We start from the raw sequence: 14266 nt of genomic DNA on the forward strand, positions 1-14266 counted from the left end.
CATCTCAAGGCCAGATTTCCAGAAAGCCCAACCTATGACATCATCTCTCAGTCTTGTCACTCTCTTCTCCCCAGAAGAACTGACCTGGTTGGTCAATTTGGGAGAAGAAACTAAAAAAAATTCCTCTCCCAACTCTGTCTTTCTGACTTGCCTTACCTGCAGAAAGGATGTGTTTTAGTCTACACTGCACCATGCTTAGACAGGCTCATTCCCTGCCAGCCAGGCCTACTGTAGTCCAGCGTAGGTGTGACAGGCTGACTTGTCTACCATAGGCTGACGGGCCCAACTGAACCACAGACAGAAGCTATTTTTTTTCCTTTAAATTTTTTATTATTATGTTAATCACCATACATGACATCATTAGTTTGTGATGTAGTGTTCCATGATTCATTGTTTGTGGAAGCTACATTCTTAAATCTGTTTTAAGATTTAAGGGATGGATGTTTGATATCCATCTACCTAACTCTGGTGTATCTCAATAGTTCCCAACTCAGAAGAAGAGAGAGGTGTTATTTATTAGTCCCCTAAAATCTCTCAACACTATCCTAAACTGCTCCCCTAACCTTTCCCTAACAATTCATCAGTACCAAGTCCTGTCCTCCTGCACTTTCAAATGTATTTTCAGCACTGATGCCACTAATTCATAAATACATGACGTAAGTGCCACTGCACTCCCATTTAAACCCCTCCAATTAAAATCCTTGCTTTCCAGGTTAAAGACACTCTTTACTAGGGGCCATTTGAATCCTCAGGATCCGGCCCGATCTACCTGTCATGCATAGCCAGTATATAATAGATGATGGGACAGCCCACAGTAGATGGGATAGCCCATTCTTAATATCATTACCAGGAAGAGCTTTTCTAGCTTTTTCTCTGCCTACTCTCCTACATGCACCTCAAATCCCTTTCAGTTCTTCCAGTTCCATGAACACCCCTAACCTCTGCCTCATACCTCAGGATACAAGCTCAAATGTCATCTTCTGAAAGCCTTCCTGACCAGCCCTGCAAACCTCCCCAACTTCCAATGAAGCTTTTTTTTCCTTTTCACTGGGCTACCACAGTACCTTCAACATGCTGTCCTTCTACTTCTTCACTTATTACTTTGCAATAAAACCACCTGATCCTGCAAGGCAAGATCTTCATATCCCCTAATATCTGCTTGTACATGGTAGGCACTCAGGATATATTTATGGAATGAATGAATGAAGGACTGAGAAAGACTAGAGGAGAGCAAGGGAAAAAACAGGGAGGGATACCAAACATGACAAATGCCTCTCTCCCAATGCCACAGTTAAAATATTTTCAGTAGCTCCTTCCTTTGCCCTATGCTACTAATTTATGAACAAACTCACAAACTGGCATTCATGGCCCTCCAAAATTCTTCCCAAACTGTTTTTTTCTAATCTTAATTTCTACTTTTCTCCGTAAGTACCTTATTCTCCAGCCTAAATGGAAAATCATTCTTTCTGGACTATACTCAACCTTCTGTCTGTTCCCTCTCTTCTTTCCAAGTGGAATCCCACCCCTCCACACACACTAGGGTTTACCATCTAAAATCATACTCCCTTTATTTACTCATTCAGCAAATCATCACTGAATTCTTACTATGTAACAGATACTGTGCTATACTTTTAGAACAAAGTCTCTACTCTCATGGAATTTGTAGGCTATATGGGAGGGAACAGGCAGGAAGAAAAAATAATCAGTATGTCAGGGGGTGATCAGCACTAAGAAAAATAAGTCAAAATAAGGAGAGCTGAGTGCCTGAGACAGGCACTGATGAGGAAGGCCTCTCAGATAAGGTGATATTTGAGCAGTGGCCTGACAGAGGTTCTGAAAGGAGCCAGGTGGCTCTCTGGGGAAGAGCTGTGGAAACAGTTGCATACACTCTAGAGAGGAGGTTGCTGGTTCCAGGAAAGTCACACTGTATTTGGAAGTTCCAAATGTGCAGAATAAAGAAGTAGACAGTTTATAATTTATTTAAAGGGGAATTTTCATGGGGATGAAAATCAAAGGAAGAGATGTTTTTAAAAGAAATGTATACGACCAGTCCTTTGTTATTTGGTAAGCTATAACATGGGATAGAGGTGTTACTTGCAGACTAGTCTCTCTTTTGCCAAGATCGTGGGGTCATTAGTATGCAACTATGGAAATGAGTGTGAGGTGACCAGGATATCATGAATTTCTTCAGGATTGTGCAAAAAAGTAAAACAGACTTGAGGCTATGAAGGATACCTTTTTTATTTGATTCATTTTTAATATACTTTTATTTATTCATTTAATTTAATCCATTGAATGAAATGGATTATTTCATTTAATCTTCCAAAAAATTTATGAAGTAGAAACTGTTAAAATCTCCATTTCAGGTGAAGTAAGGCTCAAACAAACAACTTCAGTGAAGCTAATGAGAAATGGAGTAGGGATGTCACAGCACTCCAGCCAGTCTTAAGGGTTAACTTGCTTCAAGGTACTCACATGCTGACTTAAGGCCCTTGATGTGTAACAGAATTAATTTACTTTCTTTGAGATCTGCAGACCACTGGCCTTGGGGAATAAAGGACCAGAACATTCCCAGGCCACAGTGGCCAACAAGTCTGTTTGAAGCCCCCTTAGCTTTCTGATTAGCCCAGCAATCTTTTTAGCAAAATGTTTTTCATTTTTAAGGTTATACAAATGACTTCACTGACCTCCCTCTGCACATCTGTAGACCTCGCCCTCCTTTGCAGAAAGAACAGAGCACTCATGCACAACCCCTGGGTACCAAGGATTCAAATGTTCCTACACAACCCCCTCTGGGCACCAAGGAACTAGAGCTTCTTCCACAACCTCTAAGCACTGAGATAACTCTGTAGCTGGCATCACCGAGTCTGCACATAATCAAGAAGTGTCACAGACCACTGCACTCCCTTAAATGATTAAAACCTTTTAAAAATCTCTTGGCCATGCAGAAACCTTGGAGTTGGCCTTTGGACAAGAGTCCACCTTCTCCCCAGGTGGTCAGCCTCCTGAATAAAATTCATATTCCTTTATCATAAACACTCGTCTCTTGAGTATTGGCCTTTAGAGCAATGGGCAAGACGAACTTGGCTTTCAGTAACAGGGAGGCAAATTAAGTCAGAGTTGGTCTCGTTCTCTCTCAAGTCTCCAAACATTATGTTTGGTGGTGGACAGAATACAAAGAAAGTATATTTCAACTTATCTATAAATATGAATGCTAGAAGTTTCCTAGCTTTTATAAGAAAAATAATATAATTTATATTCTAGGAGAACTATGTGACCTATAGATGCTTTAACATTTTTGTCCAATTCTCTTCCTATAAGCTCTGCAGGCCCTGGTCCTACCACTTGTGACACACCCTCTGTTACTCCAAATGTCCGGTGTCTGAAATCCTAATCCACACAAACGTGAAATGAGTCCACTGGGGTGGCTGGGCTGCTGCTGCATGTGCCTTGGCGTTCCATTCTCACCTTGTTCTTTCTCACACAAGCCGAGAAAGGAAACAGGGCCCACTTCAAAGTGTCCAAATTTGTATTACTATTCCAGCAGTGTGCCGGAATGTGTCCTCTAGAAACCTGGACTTGTATAAGGCTCTGGCCTCTGTGGATATCTGCCCAAGTCAGCGTTTTCCAGGGGCCTCTGCTGAGGGGTTGGAGCCAGTTCACAGGCTCCAGCTGGTTCCACAGCCTGCACTGGGGTCTACCTGCCTGCACTGGGGTCTACCTGATGCAAAGGAAGGTGAGACACCTCCTGGGTCCCTCAGCATATGTTGCTAGATCCCACAGTTCCCACAAAGGCATTTCTCTTTGTGGATAAATGTTGAATTTTAAATGTTTAGCAGGGACAAAAACAAGACTGTCATGCCACCATGCTGCTGCCATCATCCTCCAAGGAGGCCTTCTTTAATATACATCTTCATCATAAGCGGTGGTAGAAAAACAACTCTGAATCAAGTATGCAACTTTTAAGTAACTGTAATTATTTTGTCAAATTTACTATTGATTCATATTATCCTTTGAGTAAGTGAGATTTTTCTTCTTTTGCAATTGTGTATGTGTATACCTGAGTTTTGAAACCCTTCAAAAAAATAGTTTATTAAACCCCAAAATAAGTCTGTTTTTTCCATTAGGATGCCGTTGGCTGCTAGTAAAAACAACGCTAAACCAAACTGGCTTGAACAGGAAAGGGACTGTACTGGAGCACTGAAGTCCAAGAGAGGCTTGGTCCAGGGCCCCAACAAAAACAACCTGAATGTGACCCTCTTTCTCTTTCTCTCAGCTCTGTTTCCTCAGGACTAACTTCATTCCCAAGCAGGCTCTGTCCTCGTGGACCCACAATGACTGACAGCAACTTCAGGGACTATGTGCTACCTAATTCATGTTCAGGAGGAAAGATAAAATCCACTTCCCTGATCAATCAAACAGAAGTTGTAGGACTAAATTTCCAGTGTGGGCTATATGTCCATCTTGACCAATCGCTGTGGCCAAGGAAAGTGAGAGGTGGTCCTGATTAGGCCAGGCAGGACTAACTCCGGGACCAGGGTGGGGTAAGTATCACCCAAGATGCACAATGCACAGCTGAGAAATGCAGAGTATTGTAAGAAGGTAAGAAAGGAGGGAGATGGATACTGGGAAAGCAATTAGTAACTATCCGCCAAATGTGTGAATATAAAAATTAAAAGAAACTACAGGTTTTAGAAAGTCAAGCAAATAGAATACAGGTAGGAAAAGATACTAGTATTGTGTTTGTTATTTCAAAAGTAAAACCAAAAGAAAAGAGACAGCAGTCATACAGCATTGCCAATGTTTTGCCAGAGTGGAGCTGTGGAAGAGAAATCTCCAGCATCCCCAGCCTTGTCCCTGAATTTCATCTTGCCTCTATTGTCTTTCACTAATTGCCTCAAGAAATATGCTATTTTCCCTCTTAAAGTACCATTCAATTGTGGACAATAATTCTTTCCCTACATTTCAACATGTGAGCTGAGCCAGGCTAGCATTTCCAAATCCCAAACAACACAAAAACGAGTAATAATGGAAATTACCAACAGTGTAGAATAATCATGTTTCCAAAGCAGCAGTGTCTGCCCCTTGGCTGACCAGTCTTTAGTGCAGTTGTTCCAGCACCAAACCCACTGTCTCTTCTGACTCCCTTGCCTGTCTTGCAACTTGGTATACATAATACCATCATTTCTGAAACCACTGGTTTCCGAAAAATTTAGGACACTCCCTGTAGAATGCCTTCACAATGATGTATTACACCAAAAAACAAAATATACAATTTGGGGTTCACTCAAACCCATTGCTTATTAGATTTCAATACAGAGAAAACTCTCGTGGGAAGGTTTAGCTTTTTTGGCTAATTGGATGAAATGCCCACACACATTAAAGAGGATGACCTACTTTACCCAATCTATTTAAATGTTAATCACATTCAAAAACACCTCACAGAAACACCAAGAATAATGTATGACCAAATATCTGGGCACCACATAGTCCAGTCCAGTTGACATAAAATTAACCATCACAGATAGATGAAACCAATGGAGAGATTTAAGATCATATCTGCACATACAAAGACATTTGACTTATGATGAAGGTAGCACCATACATGAGTGAGGAAAGAACTCTTCAGTAATGGTGTTGGGACAATGGGTATACATGTGGAAGTAAAGTGAAAGTAGATGCCTACTTAAGAGCATATAAAAAAAACAGTTACACCGACCTAAATTGGAAAGGCAAATCAATATACTTTTAGAAGATAATATGGAAGATTTTCATGATCTTGAAGTGGGGAAAATTTCCTTAAGTAAAATACAAAATTATTAAACACAAAGGGAGAGATTGATAAATTTGACTACAATAAAATTTAAAATGTCTTCCTTAAAAGAAAGAAATGTAAACACAAACCACAGAATGGAAAAAAATAGCTACGATATATATATAATAAAATGGTAGCCAGGGCACCTGGGTGGCTCAGTTAAGTGTCTGCCTTCGGTTCAGGTCACGATCCTGGAGTCCTGGGATCAAGCCCCACATCGGGTTCCCTGTTCTCCCTCTGTGTGCACTCTTTCTCTCAAATAAATAAATAAAATCTTAAAAAAAAAAAAAAGTGCCCAGATTCAGTACATATAAAGATTTCTACAAATCAATAAGAAAGACAGCCAAGTAGTAAATTAATTAAGAAACTTGAACAGGAATTCCACAAAACAGGTGCTCAACTTCAGGGAAATATTAAAACCATAATGGATACTACCACACACATCTACCAGAATAACTTAACTTTAAAAGTCTGACAATGCCAAGTAACCAGGAGGCTATGGAACTCTTACACACTGATCATAGGAATTTAAACTGGTACCACCACTGTGGAAAGCAACTTAGTATGAGCTGATACAATTAAAGACATGCATATAAAATAACCTATAATTCCATCTTTTTTAGAATGCTCTTTATTTTCACAAAAGAGGGCATGTGCAAGGCTTTTTCACAAGTGTTTGTAAACACTTGTTTAAACATTAAAACACATTCTCTTACTCTCCCATTGCTCTTCTTTTCCTTTGTAGTTCTTTATAAAATATATGCTTTGAACCCTGGATACGCAGGAGAGAATGTTACAGCAACTCTGTTCCTACTTCTCCCCAACCAGAAACAAATTCCCATCAAAGGCAGAATGGATAAATAAACTGTGATACATTAATAAAATGGAGTGCTATACAGCAATGAAAATGAACACAGGCCAACTACAATATCTAAGATCATGGTTGAATACTACAAACAATTCTGAATAAAATAAATCAAACACAAAACAATATGTAGTATATTATTTCATTTGTATCAAGTGAAGATAATAAGCCAAACTGCGTAATTAAGTGGTAAAACCATAAAGCAACATAAATAAAAGCCAGCCTAGTGGTTACTACCAGAGGGAGACAAAGGAGCATGTAAGCAGGAAGAGGCACCTGGGGGCAAGAGCTTAGAGGAGGCAGGTAATGCTCTGTTCCATTTCCTGACCTAGGCGATAGTCAGAACGGTAGTTACAAAAATAATTGCAAATTATTTTGTAATAATTTGTTAAGCTTGTCATTTATGCTTGATACACTTTTCTGTACATTTGTTAGATTCTGTAATTTAAAAGTTGTTTGTTTTTTTAAGATGAATGAAGTAGAGGGCTAAAGCAATACATGTAACATTTGGATATTACTTAGCACTGCATTTGAAAGGCAATAAAGATGAAGTAAAACCCTTTTCACTGATCTCTGCACCTGGTATTCTGTTGTTTTCTTCTCATCAGTATAAAATTCATAGAGGTATGGTCTTGCCCAGAGAAGACAGGTGTCTCCTAAATTTGGCAGGCCTGGATATCGCCGCCTGGATTATAACCTCTCAGAACAGATTATCTTTAAATCTACTGCTATATCCTCAGTCTCTGCTGTAGTGCCTGACAAACAGTAGGTGCTCAAAAAGTATCTGTTCAGTTGATTCATCAGTAAAACTAAGTTTTTCAAGAACAAAGTATTCCGAAAAGAGGTGAAAGAGTTCTGTGACTTCAACAAATCTCTAAACTGTAAGAATAGTCACTGAGGTGGTTATTTGATGAGACATTTGAGGTTACCAGTAAAACTTCAAAAACAGAAACAAAATCAAACGCACTGTATTAATGTATTTCCAACATATTAACATATGCTAACATATGGCCAGCAAACAAAAATTTTATTTCATCTCTATTCTAAGAATACAACTCATATAACTCAGTCCAACATTTTCAAATTTAATAATCTGAATTTTTATTGAATTTTAGAATTTATGGAGGAAATTCGTAGTTTTTGACTCAGGCTGTTTCAATCACATTCCTTGAACTGTAGCAATCTGGCTATTTCTCACACTTCCCACTCAACCTATTCTCACCAAGGTGATTCCTCCTAATTGGCTAAATCCAAGCACTACTTTCGGTCCTCATCTTGCTTCATGCTCTAGAGCGGCCCTGTCCACTACAGTGGCCACTAGCCACATGGGGCTACTGAGCACGATTTGGCTACTCAGCCAAATGGACTGAGTACGATGAAAATAGTAAGTTTTTAATTTTTAAAAATTTTAATTAAATTTAAAAAGTGACACTTTGTTCAGTTATAAGTTTCTCTGTAACAATTTGGGTATGTGAGCCTACTTTTTTCAACTGTAAATTTTATGAAATTGAAATACAGAGCAAGAACTTCCAGTGAAAATTTAGCATCTGAATTAATATGTAACATGTAGATGCAAAGTGTAAATGTAACATACACAATGGATTTCAATTAGTATGAAAAGAGATTATAAAGTAATCTCATTAATAATTTTTATATTGATTATATGTTGAAATGATAGTATTTTGGATATACTGGTTTGCATAAAATATTATTAAAATTAATTTCACTTATTTCTTTTTGTCTCTTAAAGCAGCTACTGGAAAATTTAAATTACCTATATAATATGTATTTTATTTGTGTTGGACAGTCCTGCACTATAGCATTAGATATGAATGACCACTCATTCCTTCTTGAAATGCTGCTGGTCTTCTCCTTCTACACCTTTGACTCTCTGTTTCTGACCTGCAGTGTAGCTTATTCCTGCACTCACTCCTTAAATGCCAGTGTCTCCCAAGGTTGTCCCAAGGCTCTTTTCCCTCCCCATGCCAGGTGCCCTCCCTGGGCAATCTCACCCTCACCCAAGTCTCCACTGTTCCCAAGCGCTGAGGACTGTCAGCCCTCCTATGTGTAAATCAGCTCACTTTCCTAAAAACAGTATGCTCAACTCCACCTACACCTAAGTACGTCGGCACTTAACCTGCTATTACATCTTTTGAATACTTACCTTATTCGTATCATAAGTCTGGCCCCTCTTCTCCATTTCATTCAGGGCTGCATGATTTCTCACCTTCATTCACTACAATAGCTTCCAAAGTGCTATCCCTGCTCCCTTCCAAATCAACTTCCTTTTGCTGTTAAGTTTCTAAAATTTACACCTGGCCAAATAACTTCTCTGTTTAAAATACTTTGGTTTCCCCACTGCCTTCAAAATAAAATAAAAACTTCTTTATTTTTTTTAAGATTTTATTTGTCAGAGAGAGAAAGCACAAGCAGGGGGAGCAGCAGGCAGAGGGAGAAGCAAGCTCCCCGCTGAGCAAGGAGCCCGACGCGGGACTTGATCCCAGGACCCCAGGATCATGACCTGAGCCAAAGGCAGACTCCTAACCGACTGAGCCACCCAGGCATCCCAAAAACTTCTTATAATTATACATTAGGCTTCATGCTTCATCACCAGCCGTCCAAAATCCCAAGCTCAAGCATTATCTTAAGTACCTGCAGTTCCCTGAAAAGGGCACTGGCTCTCTCCCATCATCTTTGCACAAGCTCTTTTTGCTGACAGGAATATCCTTCCTAAAGCTCTATCCCTGCTCTCCTAGTCACCCTTCAAAACTCAGCTGGTATATCATCTCCTGCAGGACACATCTACAAACCCCCAAGTCGGAGCAAGTATCCCCTGTATCACTATCACACCTGTACACAGCTCTGTTTACCAGTCTATGAACTCCCTGAGGGCAGGAGTTAAGATTTTAAGTTAACCTTCCTGTGCCATACTTTATGTGTCTCTAATGATAAATGAATGCAGTATTAAATAAGGGAAATCCACAGAATAAAATGCAAGGCTAGAAATTTTAAAATAGGCCAATAAAGTCATGAGTTTAAATGAAGAAAGTTGACCCAATGACCCTAAAAACACCTTATTACATGGCTTATTTCAGGACTTAACGAACTAGCTTATACAAAAATATATCCTAAGTAATCATTAAACTCAACCAGAGCAACAATTTAAAAAATTAAAGACTATATATGTTATTCTATTTCTATAACTTTGTTTTTCATACCTTTTCTTCCCTAATTCTACTTATCAGTTCCTTTCTTTAGCTCTTTACAGTAATTTACCTTCCAGTGAAGTTTGCACCCTTTCCTTCCCCCACCCAGTTCTTTTCATTTCTACTGTCCCTTCAATTCTTCTTTTAAATCTAACAGAAAAATACAAACACTGTCTTTGTCAGCTCTGTCAGCAATTTTGTATAAAACAAAGGAATGGTAAAAAGCAGTGAATGGAATGATATCACCAGTTAGACTGATAGACAAAACTATATGCACTAATCTGGGTGGGTGATTTCATAATACTAAGCAGCTAATCTGAACCATATGCATACTAAGTGGAGTCTGACTGGCATCAGGGAGTCCTTGGGGTTATTACAGCAGGACAATGGGGGGTATGAGAAAAGAACAGGCAACTTGCTGGTGGTGAGGACAGCCACAGCCCAGCCTTACAACATTTGCCAACTTGTGCCTGTCCTTCCTGTGGGGGGAATGCAGGACGCTGTCAGCTATGCGGCCTAGCACAGTCAAGGAAATGATTTGATGGTGAGCAGCAAGCAGCAGCCAACAAGCACCGGGAGCTAGTCTGAGCACCCCGGCCTGGATACCAACTTCAGGATATAAAATAAAGACAGCAGCTCCCAGGGCACTTCTAAATTTTCATTTTACTACAGATTAGGTCCTGAGAGAGGCAAAGAAACACTTAGACAGAAATTATGTAAGTATTTAAACTAGGTTGATAAGGAGAAACAATTTTTTGAAGGATCGCAATCGCTAGAAGGAAAGAGAGAACATTCTTTTCATTACCTGAGAGTAGCTTTTCAAAATCACACAACGTTAGGTCTTCCAGGCGTGAAAAATTTCACCCTAAAGACTGCTATCTTCTGGAATTCACAATCAAGCAAAAATGAAATCTCTTGAATAACTTTACACCCAGCAAGATAATGGAACAGTAAAGACTGTATTTGAAAAAGTTTCTAAAACATCATAGAACTGGACTATCCAAGGAGCACCTTTATTTTTTTTTTTTTAGGAGCACCTTTAAAAAATCAATTCAGTGCAAAGCAGTGCAGGGCAAGATTTACTCTTACCCGTGTCCAGGAGTTAAGTTTCGATTCTTCAGAATTCTGTGGTTCTTTATTAATCAAACAACATAAGCACCATATTAGAATTTTTTGGCTTTCATCTGCAAAAAGGAAAACTAAAATAAGTAGGTTTTTTCAAATAGAAAAGATAATCAGTATACAAATTTTTTAAACACTGTATTTAAAGGAAATATATGTATTATATTTTAGGAAAATCTCAAACTATTAAATTCACAGAACAAGCATCCAGGACCATGTGTGAAACTTCGTGGGGTTTTTTTATTCTTGTGGTTTCGGGATCACTTATGTTTAGCCCTTGTGTGGTCAATTACCTTTCTGATACAGCAACAATTTTTAAAGCCAAAAGAGAATGATAGAAATAACTAAAAGAACTGCACTTTTCTCAAGATCAGTTCTCTTCAAGTATATTTCAAACTGTTAGTAATTTCAACCTTTTAAAAGCAATATAACTGTTATAGGCAGTAGTCAATATTTGTCTTAATCTTTTAATTTTCTAGTTTCCCAAAACACCCTCACTTGTTAAAAACAAAATTAACAAAAGAATCGTTTTAAAATATATTGTTTAGTACTAAATGGTTTGGATAAAATAGAAACCTCTTACATGTTCCTCATACTTTACTCTAAAATTTAAAACTTTACCAAATATGTGATGAAAACGCTGAATTTTGAAATCTTATACTTGGCAAGAATATCTACTCGGTGAGCCATTTTCTTTTTCGTTTGGTAACTGAGTCCATTCCAGTTGGAGATTTTACAACACAACTGAGAAGCAAGAAGGATGCCTAAAACTGAAGATGTCAGTACCTACACGAGAGCCAAGCAACCGTGGCCTTCATCAGAAGACCATGGAGTGGCGGCTGAGGAAGCCCACCACCTGGAATCAATCCTCTGCAGTATCACCTGATGCCCTTTACCCTCTCATCTTCTACGGTCTCATAAACACAGCATTTCTAAGAGCTACGGTAACAAGAAATAAGAAAAATATAAACTGCAGTAAGCTACCCCTGCATTTTCAAACATACAACAAAGAACACTAATAGTAATTGTTTATTAAACCCTTTTTTCCCCATAAACGTCATAAGTTTATACTCCCCTAATAACGCCTCTGAACAAACTTTATCTGGGATTATTTTGAGGGACATTGATTTTTTTCCTACTTTTTATGAGCTCAAATGTATCACTGGCTTGCCTATTATAGGTTAATTTCATGAATCATGTCATTTAACCTCCGAAGATCCTAGGATTCTTCAGGTTTAACCAATGCCACTGATTAAAAATTTGACTGTTGTACTTCCTATGCTTTAAATATTAGAAGAAATTCTAACTATCTTCATGTCACAGAGTGTCAGACACATCCAATGATATGCTTACTACACAAGCAGCTTCCCCTGTTAGAAAACTTAAGTCATCTAAAAGATGGAAATTTCCCCCAGGTGTTGAGTGAATATGCACATTTAGTTCAACAAGTATATATTTTTCAAATTTTTCTCTCAAAACAAAACAAAAACAAAAACAAAAACAAAGAGAGAGCAGCCAGAGAAATGTTCACCCAACCTTTAGGAGGTGCCTTCCTTTGCCCAGAGTCAATGTACTGAAATGCACTGAAATGTACTGTTAATGAACTTATTTTGCTTTAGGGATTTACAGATGCAAGCCATCACTTGTTATTCATGAGTGCCACCAACACTTACTGCAGGGGAGAAGGCTTCTGTCAGGCTCCTCCCTGAGACCCCTAGATTCAGAGTGGACATCCTGCAGGGCAGTTAAGTGAGATGGGAAAACACCTGGGGTTCATCATGCAAGCAGTCACTGCCAGCAGATCTTCGTGAAAATTTGGATTCTAAAAATGAGTGGAAGGGAAAAGAATATACCAGCATATATTTGCCACCTAATATTTTTTTTGGTATCCTGAACTAAAATTCCAAATGAAAGCTAAATTAATTCTTTAAAATTCGGATCGCCTGGGTGGCTCAGTTGGTTAAGCGACTGCCTTCCGCTCAGGTCATGATTCTGGAGTCCTGGGATCGAGCCCCGCATCGGGCTCCCTGCTCAGCAGGGAGTCTGCTTCTCCCTCTGACCCTCCTCTCTCTCATGCTGTCTCTCATTCTCTCTCTCAAATAAAATCTTTAAAAAAAAATTCTTTTAAAATTCCTTCATCTATAATTTAAAAGTGTGAAAGCAGCATTTTTTAAGACAATAAATATTTATTATTTTAAGCTGCCAAGTTTGGGGGCAAATTTTTATATAGCAATAAATAGCAAATAGTGGGGTTACAGCTGTTATGCTTAATCATGAGAGCATAGCTCAAAACAACCAGTCAGAATTCCAAGAAGGTGAAAGCGATAAGTTTATGTAGAGAACACCCCTGAATAAAAGATGTTCCCTCCCTTTCCATTATCTGTTTTTTCTCTCCTCTTCATGGTGCCTTTTCCTTTCTGAATCTTTCCTCCTTCTTTATTATCCTTATTTCTGATCCAATTCTCACTTAACATTATGAGAGACTTAACTTCTTTCTTTGATGGAAACCGTCACCTTTCCTATATTTAAAAAGTTATTTTGCTATTATAAAACCATAAGAAAAGACCCTTTCCTGGACAAAAGTACCCAACTAGCAAAACAACAGTAGCAACGCAGGCAAGACTTGATTCATCACGGAGTTCTGTTGCCTGTCAGTCTCCACTAAGCTCAGAACCCAAGGCACACCTCAAAGAGGAAGCTGAAATTTAACAGGCAGTTCGAAACATAACAGAGGCACTGAAACAAAAAGAGATGAAGAATTTGTTTCTGGTTGTCATAGGGGGCCAGTGTAATGGGGATAGGTGCTAAGGAAAGATCACAGACAGATACAAGTTTAAGGCCCTAAGGATAAATCAGTCCAGCCCTTTTACAAATAAGGGATCTGAAACCACGCAAGTCTGGTGACTTGTCTCAGAAAGTACTGAATCATCTACTGTTCCCTAAGAGTCTGCCCCAGCTCGACCTCCCCTGAAAAACTCTTTCTCTCTCAGCTCCCTGTTCAGAGCTCCATAAACACAAACCATTTCTGAGTCAGGCTGATCTGCTGAGGTCTCTTTTCTCTGTGACTGGATGCTTCCAGTGAGAGAAATTGTAGCCATGTTTTCCAAGGCCTCACATATTAAAAAAAAAAAAAAAAAAGCTTAGTAAATATCTGTCCAGTAAATATATACATTCACGTGAGGCTGGCTGGTGTTAAAGCCAGAACTGGACCACTTCAACCACAACGGTGTGATACACAGGACAGATCATGACAACAAT

General features: G+C 38.9%; 1 protein-coding gene across 13 annotated transcripts in view; it reads right to left on the reverse strand.

Annotated features, from left to right (window-relative positions):
* Window positions 1-14266, reverse strand: part of FANCC (FA complementation group C) — a 302041-nt gene that overhangs the window by 165162 nt on the left and 122613 nt on the right. For all 13 annotated transcript variants that reach the window (XM_073880710.1, XM_025851675.2, XM_025851664.2 and 10 more), the window contains one exon: window positions 10976-11070. In XM_073880710.1, coding sequence (XP_073736811.1) covers window positions 10976-11070 — 95 coding nt within the window. The remainder of the gene's footprint in view (window positions 1-10975; window positions 11071-14266) is intronic.

The sequence above is a fragment of the Callorhinus ursinus genome, unplaced genomic scaffold (genome assembly GCF_003265705.2).
Source record: "Callorhinus ursinus isolate GAN/ISIS: 27379988/994484 unplaced genomic scaffold, GSC_fseal_2.0 scaffold39, whole genome shotgun sequence".
NCBI lineage: Eukaryota > Metazoa > Chordata > Mammalia > Carnivora > Otariidae > Callorhinus > Callorhinus ursinus.